The sequence below is a fragment of the Perna viridis genome, chromosome 12 (assembly GCF_037379345.1).
Source record: "Perna viridis isolate PV_CMFRI_1.1 ecotype Kerala chromosome 12, ASM3737934v1, whole genome shotgun sequence".
NCBI lineage: Eukaryota > Metazoa > Mollusca > Bivalvia > Mytilida > Mytilidae > Perna > Perna viridis.
The window spans coordinates 4,777,364-4,796,839 of NC_142456.1; the positions used below are offsets into that span (position 1 = coordinate 4,777,364).

The 19,476-nt window shown below is 33.6% G+C and overlaps 2 protein-coding genes across 6 annotated transcripts in view; one reads left to right on the forward strand and one right to left on the reverse strand.

The window, feature by feature from the left end:
• Positions 1-204: 204 nt before the first annotated feature.
• LOC148600939 (temptin-like) lies at positions 205-4,400 on the forward strand. Of its 5 annotated transcripts, none has more exons than XM_088555899.1 (4): positions 205-328; positions 973-1,164; positions 3,491-3,641; positions 4,250-4,400. In XM_088555899.1, exons 2-4 carry the CDS (start codon positions 985-987, stop codon positions 4,342-4,344), a joined length of 426 nt encoding a protein of 141 aa, XP_088412025.1. In that variant the 5' UTR covers positions 205-328; positions 973-984; the 3' UTR covers positions 4,345-4,400. The 5 variants fall into 5 exon arrangements, with proteins under 5 accessions (XP_088412025.1, XP_088412024.1, XP_088412023.1 ...); XM_088555898.1 differs by having other exon boundaries at positions 225-324; XM_088555897.1 differs by having other exon boundaries at positions 230-383.
• Positions 4,401-7,069: 2,669 nt separating this feature from the next.
• LOC148600940 (uncharacterized) overlaps positions 7,070-19,476 on the reverse strand; it is a 123,667-nt gene continuing 111,260 nt past the window's right edge. Inside the window, exons 2-3 of the mRNA XM_088555041.1 lie at positions 15,126-15,422; positions 7,070-8,743 (exon numbers count right to left, since the gene is read on the reverse strand). Coding sequence (XP_088411167.1) covers positions 8,370-8,743; positions 15,126-15,422 — 671 coding nt within the window. The 3' untranslated portion in view covers positions 7,070-8,369. The remainder of the gene's footprint in view (positions 8,744-15,125; positions 15,423-19,476) is intronic.

Sequence of the window (19,476 nt, forward strand, 5' to 3'; positions counted from 1 at the left end):
TAAACTATACAAAATAACACTTTCGTTTTGCACTCACCAAACCTACATTTCTATGTTCTAATGTTAACTTTCATAATAAATGTTTTTATGCTATAGTTACATTGGTGCTCTATTATCGGGGGCGTAGCGCTCAACTAGCGCAGCTAATGGGGCGCGTACCATTGCTACATTGTCTAGTTTGATATGTATTAATTTCGAAATGTCATTTGTAGTCCATAGTTTGGTAAACTATCACACGATTCGTGTACATGTATAAAAATTAGAACAAGTGGTGTCATACTTTTAGTTTCTTACAAATCTTATCATAAAAGCGACAAAACTAAAGTAGGTAAGCTGAGACACGCATTCAAACTAAGTTGTCATATCTCTACGTATCATTGAAGGTTTGTGTAAGTCACTTCTAATTCAATAATTCTCATCTTTAGCAATCATAGTTTTTTGGCAATAAGAGACTTTTATCTATAATAGCGGAATAGGAGACAGTTTAGTTGACCATTGTATTATTCTAAAGCCTTCTGTAAATCGAATGGTAGGAATACGAATTTACATTTATTTTGAAAACTCCTACAATGTATGAACTACATTTATGTACAATTATATTATTTCATATATTTTTAGCTGTCGGTTTAAGTATTAAATTGAATATGGGAACTGCAGAATGGAAGTAAAAATCCATAAATATTAATTTAGCAATCGGATCCATACTTCCATTTTATTATGGACTGACAACATTGGTACAACATTCGTAAACAAACTAAATAAATTATGTCTTGAATATTTAGTTATCCCCCTTTGGCTAACAAAATGAAATTTTAGCTGATATATTTTTTTCATCTTTGTTTTTTTTTATTTTATGAAGAACACACACACGACGGTCGTATAAATTTGCACTACAAATTAAATGTGCATGTATCTTACAAAAAATTGCTATATTTTATTGCATGTACAATGTTTATTTTTTTTCTCATGTAGATCCACCCCAAGATGATCCGATTGTTGATATCTTTAGTTTTGATCGGAATGATCTCATGCAGGACATTCTACCGCGACAGAATTCCGAATGGATACAGTGTTCCGAATCCATGCGGTAGCCCAGCAACATGGGAGCCAGCTGGTCATTACAATCCAAGCCACCACACTCACCTAAAAAACCCATTCGGAAATGTAAGTGCAAAATTTGGATTTCGAATTTTCACATTCACATCTAAATAAAAGATATGATTTTACTCGATAACATAGCAATATTGTTGGTACCAACACTCTAGTGTGACATATTTATCTAATGATATAGAGAATAATAACTAATTTAAAAATAGCCACATTTAAAAGGTAAGAGGGAAATGTAAATTGTAATTTGGTACCTTGTAACGAAGTGTTATTTATTGATACAGAATGAATGTTTGCAATGCCGATGCATTCAAATGCTTGAAAGGTTAATTGTAAGTTCGGCAGGATTCCGAAAAAGCACATGTGCTAGGACCATGTTGTTTTTTTAATACAAGAACTTGTATAAAATAATAAACGATCAAATTCTGTATGGGAAATCAAGGGAACCAGGGTTGGAATGAGAATAGAAAAAAAGCGTAATCTACGGATAACAATTAGACAAAGAAAATAGACATACATGTACATGTACACAGCTACAAATTCCAAAGTACCATAACACGCACATAGAAACAAAAGTACACGAGAACACTGTCTCTACTAAAAATTTGGAGCATGAACCAGGTATATATACACTGATAGATCAAGCGTCCTCTGCACTTTTTAGTAACACCCACCGACTTACTAATAAAATGTCATCTTTGCGGATGACGAAAGAGGAAAATCAATGAGACGACATAACAAGTACTCTCTTTGAAAATAAAGATAGCCGACGCAATAAAATTAGTTCCTTTTACTTATGATTTTCTACATTTCATTCCGGAAATTTTAATTTTCGATACAGTTTTTTTTCGAACGCCACTAAGTTATCAGTATTTGGCCAATCGGGAAACAGAATTGCGATCATGTGTCTATGGAAGGGCGTCTTTAAGGTCAAAGGGTAAAAAGCGAAACTATACCGACTACGTCGGAAAAATCGGTTAGAATACCGTCGATGACTATTACATTGGTGCTGTAACATTGATGCGCTAAACAAAATACAGTACTGACTGGGAACAAAGGCACTGTAAACCAATACACTATCAACTGAACTTAAGGTTTTTTCGAATATCTCACGAGCGCATATAATGAAACGTGGTATCTAAATCTACATTTGTACTACTTGTTCGAGGAAGCCATCGCTATTCAATTGAAACGATGCAGATGGAGTTTACATTGGCTATTTATTATGAACTATACACCGTATTATTGACTAAGGTTGGGATACTGTCCTAAATATAACAAAAAACTGCCAATACAATACAAAATACAAAAGTGTACCAAAAAGGGATATAGCCGTCTAATACGGCTTTTATCCGTCCAAATCGTCATATTGACCAGGTTAAAATCCATACTAGGCCAATTTGACGTATAGGACTAGATTATATAAAGGTATAATTTCGTAAGCTTATCCATATTCGTTGAGTTATTGGTCCTTGGCTAGCCATAGTAGACTTCAGCTACGCTGAATACGGCTAGCCTCGGACCAATAACTAGGCCAAATTAATATAAAAAACGTACGCAATCAAACCTTTATTGACTAAATAGTCCAATATGTACCAGGCAAATATGACGTATTGGACTGCTAAATCCCGTATTGGTGCACTTCAGTATTTTTTTATTAACCAAAAACTTACTACAATATGTATAGACATGCCCATCCTTTATGAACCGAAAATTTCGACAACTGGTCATTACGAAATCACAGCTATGCATTACGAATTTCATTACAGTATTAATGTATGGCCTATTTACTATAATATTTATTAGCCTAAAAATGATAAAAACTGCCAATACAATATAAAATACAAAAGTTCGTCAGTACTGGAATTTGCAGTCCAATACGAATTTTACCAGTCCGATACGAGATTTACCCGTCCAATACGGCTTTTACCCTTCCAATACGTCATGTTGACCTGGTTAAGATTAATGTTGGCTTGGTCCAATATGACGTACTGGACTAGTTACTCAATGAAGGTATAATTGCGTAAGGTTTTCTTTATTTGCTGAATTGTTGGTCCTTGGCTTGTCTCATTTAACTGAGGCTTAATCATTTGTACAAAATATTGTATATCACATATAGTTGAAGATCACGGTGCTCAATTTTTCTTTCTGTTAGGATTAGTATAGTTATGCCTTACCCTTATAGACGTTTTATTTGGACCTCCTACTACTTTGGATTTGATTTTGGTGTTGTTTCTGAGGTTACCTATTATACATGTGTACACTATTTTATGGAAATTTGCTACAATTTATCAGATTGGTGTTTCCGTTATTTTTTGTTATTTTATTGTTATATTTACCAACAATGCTAGATCTAGACAAAGTTAAGCTTTTTGGATTTCAGGACTTCAGAACTAATGGCCATTTATGGGATGCTAAATTCTGTAATGCGGACTCTGACAAAGATGGTAAAACAAACGGAGAAGAGCTTGGAGACCCCAACTGCACCTGGGTCCCAGGGCAAGCACCAGAGGCAAATGCCATATCACATCCAGGTATGACCTACTTGTTTATATCAATCCATCTTTGGAAGCGATTATTGAAATTCAAAAAAAAAAAAAAATTGTTTTCGTATAAAATGTCTTTGCTTGGTCCAGGCGTTTGTACTGTATCAGTTTTTATGCAACTTGTAGAATTCATACACGTAACTCGTGCATGCAAGAAAGGAACAAGTGCGTATTCATGTACGCTATGAAACTCGTGCGCACGAGTACTTTTCCCCACGGCATTTCAAAGCTCATAGCTTCCGTTATTTGACAAAGGCTATTTCCATACCAAATGAAATATAAAGAAAATACATCACGATCCCGTGAATTTTTAATTACAAAATGTATTACTTATACATTTTTATTAAAATTTTTGGATTCCCTTACATAGTTAAAGCTTTTACCCTAATGGATGAAACTGCACAAACCTACATATAATTCTGAAGCTGACTAAACACCTTGCTTTTAATTGAAGTCTTTAAGTAAAAAATCAAAGTTATTTGTATCGAAATCAATTAATGGGAGACCGGTGATATTGAGTTTTCCTTTGCAGCTTTAAACCCCAAGATTCCATGTGTATTTCGTTCCAATAAAGTTAACGTTCTCATCATTTTTAGGTATATGTGAACCCATTGGAAGTCCCGGGTGTGCGTGGCAGAACTTTGCCTGCAGTTGTTTAGAACACTGCGATGGACTTGTCGGTTATCCATAGAAAGACAAAAAAAGTACCTTGATCTGTATTTTTATAATAAATGAATGGATTAATCATCAGTGATTAAAAAATACGACTTCACGTCTTTGAAAAAAATATATATTTATGAAAATTCTAAACTACTAAATATCTGTTATTACTCGTGATTCGTGTCGACGTACATTCACGATTGTCACTTTGCTACTGACTTTTCTTTTAACTATATATATTCTCTTTGACTACTGCCTATATTTTATCAGTTTGTTTATTTTAATTGAATAACAAAATCACCGAATGATGTTTCTCTTACGACAAAATATTATGATAAAGGGTAATACCTTTGTCGTTTTATAGAGATATCTTGTGACGTCATCAATCATTAAGTTGGACGAGAGCGCGGGAAAATAAATTTTTGTCTTGTTCGCTGAATACTAGGTCGGTTGGCGATTTTCAACACACACTACTCGTAAATGCAACTAACAAACCAAAAGAGGTTGCTACTACAAGATGTATGAGACGGTTTTTTGCACGTGAAACCAAGTAAGTCCTTTCTTCCGCGCCATGAAACTGATTTGCTTACCGTTACATAATTTCCTCCTCCGTGAACGACATGTTTTTTCCAGAAAAGCAGAGGACGCGCTCACTACCGTTGCATCTGGTCCTTGCTCCCAGGTTTTAGTGAACTGATCATTTTCTTTTGTTTCTTTGTTCGTATTGTTTGGTTATTTCATGTTCTCTGTTATTGTATATGTCTGTTTGCTCTGTCTGGTCATTATCATTAAATTCCATTTTTTGATTGCCGTTCTAATCCTGGTTCCTTGATTACAAATTTCCTATGAATTTCTAATTTCTCAGAAAATGTATTTGTGAAATGAAATGGAGAGGTATGTACCGATCTAGTAGATTTATCTTTATTATACTCGTGCAAAAAGGTAGATCGACGTTTCATTTTAACTGAAATAATTATGTAAACGAGCTGTAACCCATGATCGTGCAATACCATTTTCGTATCTTATAGCAACCGAAAATTATATATCATGGTGTATGCTATTCGATAGTTATCGGTTGCAGAACTTGCTCATTAGTAGCTCATTTTATCATTAATAATAGGACAGAGTCCTCATAACGGTATGTGAAATGCGAAATGAAGTCATATCTTGTAGGCAGTGAGAGCCAGATTTCTGTCTGATATGAAGTCCTCCTTTCGGATCTCCCCAAACAAAATTAGTATTTTCGCATCCTTTCACTAAGCGCTGCTGCAGGCCTATTCTTTCAACACCCGGATCTGCACGGGGCCAGAAAGTCCGAAGTATGATCACTAGTCTAACAGAAAGTCCGAAGTACGATCACTAGTCTATCAGAAAGTCCGACGTAAGACCACTAGTCTATCAGAAAGTCCGACGTACGATCACTAGTCTATCAGAAAGTCCGACGTACGATCACTAGTCTAAGTTGTACCGAACTAAATAATCAACCGAAATAAATGTCAAGAAATGTCAAGATATAACAAAATCTATGAAGATGTTTAAAAAAAAGCGACATAAAAAAAAATCCTTCTATATATTAAACTTTGTCCTCTTATAGGCTACATCTGCCTCATATTACATTATAATACATCATATTCATATATAAAACAAAATCTTTGATTTTTCAAATGTTTAATCAAAATGACTAGGAAAATAGAGCTCGTCATTTTATGAGTATGAAAAATCAACAGTTAATCGATATACCTTACAATTGTGTTTCTGAATCGTTTTCGCAGTAAAAAATTACCAAATTCCAAACGTATATAACATCAACCTGAAACACGTGTACATACAATCATTTAAGTCGTTACTACCTCCACAAATGAAGTTAACATCTTTTAGATAAATACGATGATGCAATAATGACGTGAATACATCTCGTTACATAAAGGAATCTTCTTTGATTCTCAAAATGAAACTTTCAGTTGTTTGGATATAGAAACTATTTGTGTGAAAATAAAAAAAAAAAAAAAAAAAAAAAAAAAAAAAAAAAAAAAAAATGACGAAAAAAGATTTTTACTTCTGTCATAATACTTTAGATGTATAAATGCACTTGACTGTCTTTAGAATGCAGAATTTTTCATTTACGCGTTCCAGTTTTGTAACTGCTTATCTTATTTCTTTTTACAACTATGCTGTGATGAATTCAAGGCATAATTGTACAATAGTAGACTTTTGAGCAATTCAGTGGGTGTTTTTAGAAAAGCAGAGGACGCTTACCCTACCGCTGCACCTAGTCCTTGCTCCTAGAATCTTGGTTCCCTTGATTACTTTTTTATCCCAAGTTTTGGTACATGTACATGGTAATTCATTCATTCAACTATCATTCGAGTCTGAACAATTGAGTTACCATTATACCTTCATCCTTAGGATCTAGGCACGGATGAAATTGCTGATAGATAATGAATTATCAAAAAAATTAAAATAAAAATATATGACCAATTTTCACGAGTAACGCAACCCGATGACTTTATCTATTCTTTTGTAATATTCCCTCTACTCCGCTGAATGAGTGCGTTTTATTTTCATCAAACTTAGTCTTTATTCAGAAATCAAGCTTTCAGAGCCCGAATAATAGTCAAGACCGCTCTTTACTTCGAGTATTTTTGTGATTTTTGTCGGAAAATAATTTGGTTGTTGTGTCTGTCGTCTTTGGTCTCTGTTCTTTATACCACGGAATAAGTTTTAAATATAGCTTATTACAACACAAACACATAAAATAGAATCGTCCAATTTTTATTACGTTGAGCTGCATGATATCAAAATTCAAAGTTCAGGACATCAACCAATGATTTTACTCATTGACAAGATTCTCTCCTCGCCATGTACTGATTCTACATCTAAGGTTAACGTTTTCTACGTATACATGTAATTTTAGCAATGCGCGGTATTGTCTTAGGATCACGTTTTGTGTGAATTTTTTAAAAAATTCTGGGAAAATAGTATAGAAACAAACAGAAAAAGTTGAGCCGCTTCAGAAAATTCATCATCATGATGATATGTTCATAACTATACGGTATCTTAACTTGCGTATCATTATGCATTATGCCCAAACGAGCTAATGTTTGTTTTGGTGTGGTAACGTTGGTATTATAATATGTACACGTTCATGCGATTGCTGTTAAAATTAACCAGAATATAAACTAATATCAACAGAACTTCCATCAAAACTGTTCATTGTAAGGCATCGATAGTTGTGAATAATGCAGTATTTTCTGGATTAAGTAGTTTAAGAATGTTATTTATTTATGAATGATTATTCTATTTTCTAACACGTGACTCTCTACTACCTGAGCACACAATCGTGTATGCTTACAATACTGATGAGATCTGATAGTTTTTGGGGAACAAAATTTGCAGATATGATATAATCTTACACATCTTACACATACTTTTGCTCTTAGATTTTCTAGTGAAGAAAATAACAAGATACGTTTGTGTTTATTTGTAGACTCTTTATGTCTGTCTAAAGCTTTTTCCTGCAGCAGATGTATATTTTACATGCACCTTTAGCGCCATGTTTGACCGTTGTACATAATGTTGTTTATACATTATTTTCACATTATCACAGACCTATTAGTATTTCAGCAAAGAATTATTGTAAACAGGGGCGGATCCTGAAAAACGGATGGCAGTAAACATGATCATATATTTAATTCATTTCATATGAGGTAATTGAGATTATGGATTACTTGTTTTGCTTCAGTGTTTTTTTGGCGAAAATATTCGAACCAAACAATTTGCAGGTTGATTCGATTCAGTTTTACTATAAAATGGTAGGGATTATGGTATTGGACGAAGGCTCTCTTTAGTTTTAGAAGTTCATTTATACGAATTCACATTGACAAATATCACAGGTAGAAAAGGAAAGCCATTTTGGAATGTTAGGGATGGTTTAAGAATGAGTTACGATACCAATGGATATTTATATGTACATTGTCAAGTTCCAGAAAACCCGTCAGTAACGAGTCAAATCAGGCACTCATTATTTTCAGTCGAGCCTATGACATATCCATTACGTCACATCTCTGTCGTCATATCCTCCATATGAATTGTGGGTAGTGTGTTAAGTGTCATGCGTCCTGTAACAGGAAGTACTGGCGCTGTGTTCATTCTTTGAAGTCTTCGTTTCTCCCTCTCAACCATTGTTATCGAGAGTTTTCTATTGTAACCTTTGTAAATTACACTATCTTGCGTTCGTTTCACTATACGAATACTCTCTAAATTTTTCGGTTTGTGTCTATACCTTGGTTCAATGGGTTCAAGAATTCGTATGCTATTCCATTGTCGTAAAAATACAACAACGGCAATAGCCCATATCACACACACAATTGCTATAAATATAATTTCCTCTGGATATACCCCTGTTCTTTCTAATCGTGTCAATTTGTTATCTGAAAAAAATGTAAAGATTGATTTGGAAGCACATTTAAGGATTTTCAATTGAAGCAATACATGTGTAGAACTTTGCTGACGCTCAGTCCCTATATATATAATATCACTTTCAGCTGCAACATCATTCGAATTAAGCAAACGGGTGTAGATATATGACGTAAAGTTTAAGGTTTGGTAAGTAAATACAAATATAATGACACGTGCCTTAACCGAACTCGTTTTGGACTTTAGAATTGGTTTTGACGGTAGTGTGGTTTACCAAAGTTAAAAATACATTTAACCTGACATTAAAGGACTTTAAAAATGTCTGGTTTCGAGAGGTAGTCCTAAAGTATTCAGGATTCTGTTGAGACAGGTACATGACACCGCACTTGTAGTAATTCTACGGTCAAATTATTTTTCAAGGCAGTATTAATTCAATTTATAGAAATTGTTGGTGCTGGATTTTAGCTTTCCATTTCAAATTTTATTTTTCTTATTTTGTTCATTTTTTAATTTTGATTGCCCTATATTTGATTCTACTGCTGTTGATGAAAAAAAAATGAAAAAAAAATCGAGTGGTCATTTTTTATTGGTTGTTGAAAGTTTTCGTGACAGTCTTGCAGTAACTTGTTTTCGGTTTGTTCTATTTGTTATTCAATACGGTAGGTCGAATATCAATTATCATATTTCATGGAAATGTTTCTGAACTGATTACTGGTACTCATTGCCACCATTTTTCTTCCTTGTCTGATACAACATTTATGATTACAGAACATAGAAGTAGCAAAAATACTTGATGATCAAGTCTTAATCGAAGTTCATAAAATGTAATCTTTGGTATAACCTTTGATTTATAAAGATATGACGAATGAAAAGAAAGTCGAATAGGAAAACTAATTTTAAGTCTAGTCTGGAATTGAATTTTTTGTTAATGCGAGATTTCCTATTTTGCAAGCCACAATATAATTGCCCCAGAGAATATCCACATTTAGATATACTAGTATTACTGTATGGCTGTGCATGAAAGGAAAATAGACTTTACATTTCTGTATATTTTCGGTATTTATTTATATTATTTCGACGAAAATGTGAAAAAAATGTTGTTTGCATGCAACGAAAACATTCAAATGAGTCTAGAATAGTAGATGCACAATGGAAATATGTAATAAAGACCTTGTGAAAGTTTCATTAAATTCCATTCAGTGAAATAAGAGAAGTAACGGATAAGAGAGTGGTCCCAGTCTATGGAAGGAAGTAAAGAAGAAAAAAATAGGAAGAAAGAAGTATGGATATAAAAACAAGTATAAGGAGGCGACATTTACAACAATGTAAATGCTTTAAATATATTTGTGTGTAAAATTTAACGCTCTAAAAAACTACCACTTTGTAAACTGCTTACAGTTTTTTAGTTTGACAATTTTGTATGTTACCCTTTAATTTGGACAAATATTCATTTCGGCGAACAAGGTTAAAGGTTAGCCGTAATGTAATTCCCCAACACCATCATTTTTAATTAAAACCCTTTCTTCATTTACAGATAAATTTTGTTGACATAGTTAAGTTTGCAGCAAACGGAATTTTATTAGTTTTTGTCAAACTAATAGACGACTATCCAAATTAAATACGTCTTAAGACAGTTAAATTGTTTAGATATTGCCTACAACATGTACACAAACCGTCAAGTCAGTTTAGAAAAAATATAAATTGCTTTATTTTCATAAAGGTTGACAAAGACGACTTATTTAATCAATGGGCTGAGTGATGGATATATTTGTATTTTGAAAAAAACAAAAACAAAAAAACAAAAAAAACAAAAAAAAACCGTAATTGAAAAACGTACTGGAGTTTGCACTATTGTTGTATGTCTACCGAATAGTCAAATAACATTCTGAACTATTATTTTCTTGACAAGACTAATATATTCCTTAACTTGTATCGTAAATGGCAACCTCTGTCAGCGAATTCTATAGAAATCATCAAAGGGTACACCAACAATATAAATGAGCACTATTAAATGCAAGAGGGGTATTAAAGCACGACAACACGACGACAATTGTTGGGAACACAAGAAAACCTAACCAAATAAGTAAATAAATAAATAAATAAATACATAAACAACAACAACTACAATAAAATAAATAGAAATAAATAAAAAAAAAACCATAAAAATAATAATAATAAAAAAAAACAAAACAAAACAAAACACAGACGAATCGGTCACATAACAAAAAATAACTAATGTACTAATTGATGTTCTTACAAAAACACCAGCAAAAACAAGATTTAACTCCTATGAAACGGAGGCATGAGCATTTCCTCGGACCATTCATGGGCTGGATTATAAATCTCAAATAGAAATAATCCATAAGATGTTTTGAAATTGAAGACTTCAACACATTCCAGTGCTATGAATTCAGATATTATTGGGTGCATTGTTTATTGCGATTTCATCATTTTAATAAAGAATGCTATTTTATTGTTTGCGATTTTGCGACAAATCTTATATTTTATACAAGCATATAATGCAAATACAGTCTTTTTGCGATTTTAAGTAAGAAGCTTTTTTGCAAAAATAAAAACATCACAATCAATGGAAGAGTAATCAAGGGAACCAAGGTTATAGCGGTAATCAAAAGAATGTAATCACGGGACAAAGACCAGACATGGAAAACAGACATACACAACAAAGAACATAAACTAAAATTATACACACAAAGTAACAAAAGTAAATGAGCAACTCGGACTCCACTAAAAACTGGGAGCAAGGACCAGGTGCACCGGTAGGGTAAGCGTCCTCTGCTTTTCTAGAAACACCCGCCGAGTCTGGAAAGTTTTAAATATTGATCTTTTATGAAACTTTAGCCATGTCTTGATATTAAAAGTACACATGAAAACATACTTCTATATTGCGTAACTACATTTGTATCTCTGACGCGTTCTTAAAAAGCTTTATAAAACATATGTTCTGTATATATTGCTGAACATGAATGTGTTTATAAAAGATAAAATGTAGAGGAAAATCGCCAAGAATGATAAAGATGTTTGAATTGAACACACAAATTGTGACATATTGTTACGTCTTGACCTTAAAGAATGTTCTTGAGGCGTAATGATAAAAGACGGCAGCTTTCTTGAATATTTTCATACTGAAAACAAAACGTTAGAGACATCATACAAAATACTTAAAACATTCTGTCTTTCTATCTGTCGGTCAGTTTGGTCGTTTATTTGTGCATCTTTTCGTTAGTGAATCTAACTCTTTCTATAAATGAAAATTGTATTTCGATGTTGCATACAATGATTGATACAATAACCACGTGAACAGCATGGAACAGACTACATGGACATAAATTCATTTTATTTTTTCGAAACTTAGTCTTATTATCTCTTTTTAAATTTATACTAATACGCATCAAAGCTTTATGATCTTCGATATATTTGTACAATGTGGTGGACACGTCGGTATATCAATGGGAACACTTTGTACCCTCTGCTTGTAATCTCAGTCATTTACGGTAATATGGCAATTATCCCAGTGTCCTCTTAAAAGATAAATTCTTTCATTGAATAATCCAAAAAATTGGTGATTTTTTTTCAAAATTGTATCTATCCAGAAGAACTTGAGATAAAGGTTGTTTTCCTGGTTTAGTATTTGCCCAGGATTGTTGACATGTTTTGCTTGATGTAATGTATGCTTTTACTTTAATCAAATGATATAATCTTTCGATGATATAATTGTTCTGTTAATTTATCATTACAATGTGCTTTTTCCGTCAGTATTTACTATGTATATATTGCGTAGATTTGGTGTTTCGATATGTCTTTATTTTTATACCCCGTCACACGCATCTGATACCCTCCGAAATCTTGCATTACCGTCCCCGACGATGATAACTCTGCTCTTTTACCAAGCCCGCTAGTCATTCTAAACTAGTGCCATTCTTATTCGATTACGAACTTCTACAATCTTTAAACACCATTTTCATAATTAAGATACACATACACCTGTGCAATTCCTAATTCAATTTTCATTCGGCAGAATTGCAAGAGTAGTCAAGGGAACCAAGGTTATAGCGGTAATCAAAAGAATGTAATCCAGGGACAAAGACAAGACATGAAAAAAACAGACATACACAACAAAGAACATAAAGTAACTAAAATTATACATACAAAGTAACAAAAGTAAATGAGCAACTCGGACTCCACTAAAAACTGGGAGCAAGGACCAGGTGCACCGGTAGGGTAAGCGTCCTCTGCTTTTCTAGAAACACCCGCCGAGTTGCTCATAAAACGTCAAGTCCGGGGTAGACAAACGAGGAAAGGAAAACTATGACCCGTTGAATAAATCAGTTTTCATGGTGCAATTTGTGCTTCCAAAATACAACTTTTTCCATTAACATTGAACTTTTCTATTAACATTTCATTTTATCTTTGATTAAACCGCGATCAGCGTCAGAACGAAAAGCCCGAATATCAATATTGACATATTTGGAAAGTACAAAAAATCTGATATGAAATATCACACACGTGTCAATAAATATATTGTGCCCTTCCTCTCAAAACTGACACCGGAAGATTGGAAATTAACCTCGAGAGCTACTGCAAACATCAGCCATATGCTCAGTCTGTTTATAGATCTCTTACCATGCTGTACTAGGAAAACAAACAACAGGAGAGCCCTTCTCGAAATTATCGAATTTCTCATAAAACATTATCATTCATTATTCTTTATCTGCGGTGCTATTTCTCTTAATTATATTTACATGTAACCATATAAAATTAGATTGAATACTCTGTGATTTGTTGAATATGTGAAGAATTAATTTTAATGACATAACATTGCATTATGTATCATCATCCTGATGCAGACGTGTTCTCTATCATATGTTATAATTTAGTATTTGCAAACTGCCGACGTCATATTTTGATCATGAAAACAAAGTACGAGCTCTCCGAAGATTTGAACTATTCATTACTTGCACCACAGAACACGACTCCATGTCTAATACCGGTATTGTGAAACGTTTCTATAAATTGAACTCCTTCACAAAGTATAATCATTTTAAGGCTTCATTTCTTGTATACCATTGGCAAAAACCTCTCACCGATGGATTTGGCTTCCTACTCCGATAGTTTTTGGTTTTGATTGCTTCTTGTTTATAATTAATGTCTGTATTAAGTCCTTTCTATATACTTGATTGAAACCCTGCTGATGAGATGTTACTCCTTGAAACACGTGTACAGCATATCGAAATTTGCAATATATATGATTGGTATTTTTGTATTTAATAATCATTGTGTCGATGCAACTGCCATAGGACCAAAGGTCCCCGAGGTTATTCACCAACCTAATACTTAATCTTGTCTGACCCCGAATTATATCAGGTTATTGATCAGATTTAGCATTTACCAAAATTTGCAGTATTACAAATTTCAAAATATCCCTCAAACACTGAGGCTACATTCCTTGTATACCAAAAAGTAGAACATCTCAGTGATGAATTTGGCTTCCTATATCGATAGTACTGGTTTTGAGTGCTTCTTATATACAATTGATGATTGGATTTAGATCTTCCTGTATATGTGACTATAATGTGCTAATGAGATGTTACTCCTCCTTGAAACACGTGTACAGCATATTGAAATTTGCAATGTATAATTTTGGTATTTTTGTATTTAAATCATATTTCAGTATCAGAACTTCTATTGTAGTTATATTGCTATAAACGGCACTAAATATTGTAAATATAATAAATGATATTCTTTTTTGTCGTCATTGAACGTACCAAAGCTAATCGGTAAAGGTGGTATATCATATTCAGCAATGACGCTTAATCTGAAATGACGGCCTGTTTGACGCGCCTATGTTATCACAAATGCACTTATCGGTAACTTTATCTTCCTTTTGGTAATTTGATATGAAAGCCTATAACTATGATATAAAAAAAGAAAAAAATTCCAAAGACAAGTTTACACGAAATCGACCGTGACGTTAACGTTAATAGAATATCGTCCGTTTTAAACGTCTCGACGGAATACCTTTTCTCATCTATTTGTTTCACTGTGACGTTCCCTGTCTCAACCTTAAAATGCCATTATTCAATTTATATATAGTAACATGGCAGAACCACGTCAATAAAAATATTAGGCAGCAGAAACAATTAAAGGATTGTCTAAGAATGACTCGAGGGTCTCTATACTTATTGTAATTATCCTGGTTATCAGTCCTTTATTTGTTATGGTTTGTCTTATATATGTTTCATGGCAAGTTTGCAATATTGCACATGCATGGCTTTTGTCTTCTTAATTGATGGCATATTTTATGAGAATTTTGCCGTCGTTTCGCGGCATACCTCGCCGACATAATTAAAAAAAAATAGTCAAAATAAATCTGGTTACCTGTTATACCCGTTGTGAATTCCAACGTTGCACTAGCATTGCTGACGTCACTGTTTCCTATGGTAACCATGAATATTTTATACGTCGACAGTGGAACGAGTCCACGGATAGTAAAACTCCTCTTTAGCCCATCAATATTTCTTGTCAATTTGTAAATAAAAGTTCCTGATAGCGTGAGGATCTCATATGTGATCTGGAAATGTTTGATAATTTCTGTGGTTTCATCAATAAGCCAGCAGATAGAAGCTTTGTTGTCAGTTACGAGTACGGTCAGGCTCCTTGGTGGTGAAAGAGCATCTATAAAAAGATACAACTACATTCATAAACGTTATTTAGTCAATTTCAGCCTACTAACTTATTTGTTTGTTTGTTTGTTGGGGTTTAACGTCCGAGCAGCAATATTTCAGCTATATTCAGACGATGAACATGAAGTTGATGATAAAATGAACATGAAATGATGATGAAATGAAAAAGGGATGGGACACAAGGACAATGAGGTCGAAAAATTTTGATTGCAACTGGAAATAGGGAGAGATGGATAGGGTCGGGCAATTTAGCCTCCTGTGGCGGAGCCCTATGGTTCCTACTCCAGGAGAATACCACAGTAGGGTTCTTTAACATCTTTTCCAACAAGGTGCACCACTATGGTTTGCGGTCAGGTTTTCCGTATTATAGCCTGACAATCCCAGCATGTAACACGCCAGGGGTACCCCAATCCACCACCTGGGGCACACATCCCTGGCTAGGCTTCTGAGCACTATTTAGTCGCCTTTTACGACAAGCTTAGCGCTGCTGCAGGCCTATTCTTTTAACACCCGGACCTGCACAAGGCCCTAATCTGGTTCATATTTAGTCGATTTCAATTGACTTACCTTAAAGACCAGGTTTATATTAAGGCAATTTCAGTTCACTAATTTTTAAGGTCGGGTTCATACTTAGGAAATTTCAGCTTACTAACTTAACGCTTGCGTTAATATTCAGGCGATTTCAGCTGTCTTACCCAAAGACTGGGTCCACATTATGGCGAATTCAGCTCATTAGCTAACAAAGGATCTGTTTCATTTTGGGAGTTATCGCTTACTTAAGTTAAAAGCGGGCTATTACAGGTTACCAATTGAAAGGTCGGGTACATATTTAGCCGATTCTAGCTTTCTCACTGAAAGATCCGGTTTATATTTTGAGGATTTCGGCTTACTAACTTCAAAGTTAGGTTACATTGTTTGGTAATTTGATTGGAAAACTACATTTAAGTCGTTTAATTATTCAACTTCAAAATGTAAAGAACCCCTTTTTACATCATTTAAGATCAAAGTACATTACAAGGAAATTGCTTATACGTTCATCTTTGTAAAAACCCACATTTTTTTAGGAAAAGTGTGTCATGCGCTTTAATGAAAAATTGAACATGGTTGCTATATAACACTACAGTTTTCAGTATAGAAGAGAGAATGTCTGTATAGGTGTTATTCTAAATTGGGAAATCCGGATTTTGTTTGTAATTATACAGCACTAATAATAATAATAATAATAATAAAATAACAGAGCAACTGGGATGCGTGCCCCAGGTGGTGGAATGGGGTACTCCTGGCGTGTTACATGCTGGGGTTGTCAGGCTATAATACGGAAAACCTGACCGCTGCACCATGTTGGGAAAGATATCACGTTCCTCGCACGTTTAAAAAAAAAACCCTACTGTGGTATTCTCCCGGATTGGAACAATAGGACTCCGCCACAGGAGGCTAAATTGCCCGACCTTACCCATCCCTCCCTCTTTCTAGTGGCAATCAAAGTTTGTCGACCCTATTATCCTTGTGTCCCATCCTTTTTTTTTCATTTCATCATCATTTCATGTTCATTTTATCATCCATTTTATGTTCATCGTCTGAATATAGCTGAAATATTGCTGCTGGGACGTTAAACCCCAACAATCAATCAATCAATCAATCAATCAATCAGTCAATCACTATGTGACCTGACAATTTACCCCGATAGTCTTTACCGGAAATTCGGGAAAGTTTTTCTCAAAGGTAGAATATTGTCTATTAGTTTTGTTGTTGTCACATTTTCAGCATATTGTCATGTTATAGTTATGTATAGTAAGTTTTATCAAGAGGGAAGGACAACTATATAACGAGTTTAATTACAATATATATATATCATGTATATATATTTTATCTATTTGATCAATAACTTTATAGCAGCTTCGAGTCTCCACAGATAAACAAATTGAAATATTGAAATCATATCACAAAATTAAATATGACACTCTACCCAAAACAGTAGTTTTATCTTTGTACTTGTTTTGACTTAAAAATAAATGGCATGCGGCTCCGGTGTTTCTGCAATAAAATTGTAATTCAACAAGTAATTTGAACAGTAATGAAGGAATCATTGGAATAAAAAAAAAAGGTTCATTAAAAACTAAATGGCGAACGCAACATTCTCAAAATCTGAAATATTATGTTTATTGCATCTCCCACGAACCGTTAGAGACAACGTTCAAAAAGTTCAGTTATAATTCAAATCAATTAAAATGATATGTTGCATATTTGTGAGGACTGTTTGCAACGTCTAGAATGAATTTTGAACGTCAGAAAATGTCCAGAACTTGCCTTTTGTAATGTCCAACGTTATGGAAATTTAACATTTTTAAAAGCGTTTTAATTGGTGTACATCTCTTTTGGAACAATGTATTTTGTTTAACTTCTGTGATGCCGTTACATCATTAACTGCGTTTGGTCCACAGTCTCCGAAAGTATATAACGTTTTAATAAAAGATCACATATTTTAGTCTGGACTGGAATTGATTAAAGTTAAACTTTGTTTTTAATTTTTGTTGAACAACTTTAGATTAATATACGCTTGTTAATAAACCGTTTCGCTGTTCATGTAGCATAGTCTGCCCGAAAATCAGTTATATAGAATAACTTGTAAAACAAGTAAACCAATTTAACATTTCAGTCTTTAAATGTAAAAATTCAAAGACAAAAGATCTACCGCTCTATAAGACAAATTTTAAAACATCGTACAAGTGCTGTCGAATTGATTTATTACACAGACAAGTGCGTCATGCCGTCTTCCGAAGAGAACTTATAAAATAAGACTTTTAACTTCAATCTCCATATTTCATGTTATAAAGCATTCGATGCGCCGGTGATATGATGAATGACCTACTGATTACAAAGTTGCATGGATGAGTGTCATCCAAGTAATCATATAAATGCTTAACTGCTGATTTGATCTTTCTGACCTGTCTTCCTTCTGAAGTTAATTTACACTGATCCCGCGAGATCTATAAAGGGAAGAGTAAAAATGCATGGAAGCAGTATTTGATTACAGAAAATTTCTTTCTAATTGACAAATTATCTCGTATAGTTGATTGATTACTTTAAAATTGGTTATGCACTTCTCAAGAATTTGCATAAATACTTGTTACCATGCAAGGCTGTGTAATATTGCAGGACCTTACTTGCGGTAACGGATAGTTAAAGTAAGAAAGTTATGAATTCAATGTTAATTCTGATGCATGATTGGTTTAATTTATTATCTTGAAATCTATATGCTATATACCCATTAACCATGTAGTGACATTGATTAGAATATGTTGTATAAAATGGTTTTAAATTATTTGCTTAAAGGGTTTTTTTTTATCTAAGGTCAACATGCATTCCATCAAACATATAGCAATGGGTCGACGGTGATCAAAACGACAACATACATCAAGGTAAATAATATATATATTAATATCGACAAGGATAGCAACATAATTAACGAACACTTATCAGATCCATTATCATTTCAAGTCAAAAATCTGGCACATTAAATATTACACCACCGGCAAAGCAGATACCACAATGGTCCTGACTTGGTACAATCATTTCAAATGAAAGAGTGGGTTGAATCTAGGTTTTACAGCGCACCAAAGCTCCCTCGTCACATTCCGATTGACTGGCGCGAATTAAATACAGCAACGATCATGGTGGAGTCACTTCTAAACAACAGAGTTACATAATATTATGCATTTTTTTTTATTTATATTTCTTTATTTACTTGTTATTTCACTACAAGTGCAATTGTGTTTGACTTATCTCCCCTTGTTAATTTGTAATGACACTGACGAGTTTGCACAAATAAATGATATTGAAGCTGTATTATGGCTAATCTTTTTGGAAATAGCTTCCTATGATTAAATACAACTCCTAAACTTGTCCACCAAAGCCAGATCTTTATTTTAAGTGGTCACATGACCATATAGACATAATACACTTTTATTCATTACCATCATTAGTAGTGATATTATATGGTTTTATAGTTAGATGTTGTTTGTCTCATAAAGTATTTGCCTAATATT